The 3,024-nt window shown below is 38.1% G+C and overlaps 1 protein-coding gene across 1 annotated transcript; it reads left to right on the forward strand.

Moving 5' to 3' along the window:
- On the forward strand, window positions 256-2,603 carry LOC18784270 (polygalacturonase QRT3). Its single transcript, XM_007215184.2, has 3 exons — window positions 256-490; window positions 613-849; window positions 1,329-2,603. Exons 1-3 carry the CDS (start codon window positions 323-325, stop codon window positions 2,331-2,333), a joined length of 1,410 nt encoding a protein of 469 aa, XP_007215246.1. The 5' UTR covers window positions 256-322; the 3' UTR covers window positions 2,334-2,603.

Below are 3,024 nucleotides of genomic sequence, written 5' to 3' on the forward strand. Positions count from 1 at the left end.
GTAATTAATTCATTAATTCGGTCATCTCTAATTAGGTGCTACGTACACAAATTTAATCTTCCTACTGTCTTTGTCAAAGAAAGTAAACAAATTCAAAATAATTATAATTAGCAGCGGAACTACATGTAGGCCTAGGATGACCTCGGAGTCTAGGATATTTTTGGCTCCACCAGGAAAGTATCTTTCAAAGATTAGTATGTATGTTAGCCAGTATATATAAGACGTTGGCTGAGATGGAGAGTCTACATACATTTCTCTCTCTCTCTCTCTCTCTCTCTCTCTCTCTCTCTCTCTCTCTCTCTCTCTCTCAAAACAGAAAGCCATGCTGCCACCAAATGCTGTGTTAGTGAAGCTTTTAATGGGGTTTATGTATCTAAATGTAATGGTTAATCATGGAGAAAGCTCATACGCAGGGGCAGCTGGTACTTACCACGACCAAATGAAGCGCATGGCTTTGATGATGAAGGCATCACATACTATCCAAAATAAGGTGCGAAGTCCATAATTTGTTATTTTTTCTTTAAATAAAAAATAAAATTTGGGTTTGGTTCATTTTGATTAATTTTCCGAAACGATCAGATATATATGATGATGTTCATATCTGATTCATAGGTGTCCTCGGGCTCACGTGTTCATCACGTGACTGAGTATGGTGCTGACCCCACTGGAAGATTGGACAGCACAGGGGCACTTCAGGAAGCTATCTCTGATGCCTTTGCATCTCCTCTTGAAGGTCACCTGATTACGGGTGTTGCTGACCTCGGAGGCACTGAAGTTCACCTTGATGGAGGAACGTACAAGATCAGCCGTCCATTGCGCTTCCCAGACACCGGTGGTGGAAACTTTATGGTACAATTTTTTTTTTTTTTTTTTTTGGTCGAAACTTTATGGTACACCTTCTATTCTAACATATTATCTCAATTACTACTACATATAGAGTGTTTTGGATGAAATATGTGATTACTATATGGGGTAGCCTTAATATTTTAAGTTTAGTATCAGACTTATTAAATTTTTTTAATTTTTATACAACTGATAATTTATTTTAAATTAATTTAAATTACGGGGAGGGAGATTCGTACTCGGGTGTAGAGTGAGGAGCATATCCGCTCAGCCCATATCTATAATAACGGTATATACTTATGAAATTTTATGTAATGTAATTGATTGCAACCAACTAGCTCTTAGTTTAGTAATAATTTCTTCCTAATTAATGCTAAAAGATGTATAATTCGATTTCCCTCATGTCATAATAATAAAAAAAGAGAAATATAATATAGTTGATTTCATATTTCATGTTTCATGTTTATATTGTTATGGTGTTACAGATTCATGGTGGATCCCTTCATGCATCTGATGATTTCCCGACCGATCGCCATTTGATCGAGTTGTGGTCATCCTCGAATTCTTTTGTGTACGAAGACATTACATTCAAGGATCTCATGATAAACTCAAATTTCAGAGGTGGTGGCATTGCAGTTATAAATTCACTAAGAAGTACCATTGACAATTGTTACATTTCACATTTCACCACCAGTGGTATACTAATCCAAGGTGGCCATGAAACCTATGTTAGAAACTCCTTTATCGGCCAACACATCAATATCGGCGGTGATCACCGCGAAAGGAACTTTTCTGGTATTGGAATTAACATTCAAGGAAACGATAACGCAATTACCGATGTGGTAATTTTTTCAGCATCAATTGGTGTAATGGTACAAGGGCAAGCCAATGTGCTCACCGGGGTACATTGCTATAACAAGGCCACTACATGGGGTGGGACCGGAATTTATGTTCGTGCTCCTGGGTTGACCCAGACTCGAATACTGAACTCCTACTTTGATTTCACGGGTATTGTGGCGGAGGACCCGGTCCAGCTCCATATAGCGGGGTCATTCTTCCTTGGCAATGCCTTTATTTTGATTAAATCGTTGAAGGGTGTGGCATGTGGCATTAGTATTGTTGACAACATGTTTTCAGGTGATTATACGGGTGTCCCAATCGTCCAACTAGATCAATCTAACGGACAGTATTTTACTACCATTGATCAAGTCATGGTTGACCGAAATGTAGTACAGGGCATGGTTCTTAAATCAACGGTTGCCAAGGGGTCAGTTTGGAGCAATGGGACTAGATGGACCGTTGATTTCTCAAAACTTCTCCTCTTCCCTGATCTCATACAAAATGTGCAATACACATTGCATGCAAGTAAGTCATTTCCTAAGCACGTCCTACGAGACGTGTCGAGCAATCGTGTGATGGTGGAATCCGACGTGCCAGTTTCAGCCACGTTGCGTGTATCAGTAGATCAAAGCATGATGGGTTACGTATAATTAGGAACCTAATTGTGATTAAAATACTTGTATAGCAAGCACATACATGATACAATGAAGTTTTTTTTTTTTTTTTTTAATTCCTTATGAAAAGTATCCATTCAGTGGCAAAATAGTCGTAGCCATAGTTAGTAAAAGTCTAGTTGGAACTTCTCTTTTCTTTCTTTTTTGGGTTATCCCAAGAAGTCTAATTGGACTTGGAGTCTAAATACAATTCAAAATTCTCCAACTTTCTTGGTTATCAATTAATGCAAAGTTGTCAATCTTTTTTCAAAGTTGTTAGCCCCAAAAAGAAAGCAAGATGCTTCTTCTCTGCTGCCTCCTGTCCAGCCCAATGAATTGAACTTCTTGTACTTTGACAATTCAACGACGAATATGGATTGTGCACTACTAAATTGACTTGACCATTGCTCACCCCTTTTGACGCAGCACAAACAACAAAGGTTTCAAGCGAAATCTTGAGCAACAAGATATTTGGATTCCACCAGAAATGAAGAGGAATTCTCTTTGGAAAGTTGTATTAAAATCTGAGATAATGAAAAGCGACAGACCAACCTATCTAAATACACCATTCTCAACCCTTGAACTGCCAGGGGAGTTATTACATTAAACTGAAAAAAAACAGACTTAATTCGGAGACTTAACTACGTAACTCCGAAACTGAAAACAGAATTTATTCGGATAATTAACT

This window comes from Prunus persica, chromosome G3, assembly GCF_000346465.2.
Source record: "Prunus persica cultivar Lovell chromosome G3, Prunus_persica_NCBIv2, whole genome shotgun sequence".
NCBI lineage: Eukaryota > Viridiplantae > Streptophyta > Magnoliopsida > Rosales > Rosaceae > Prunus > Prunus persica.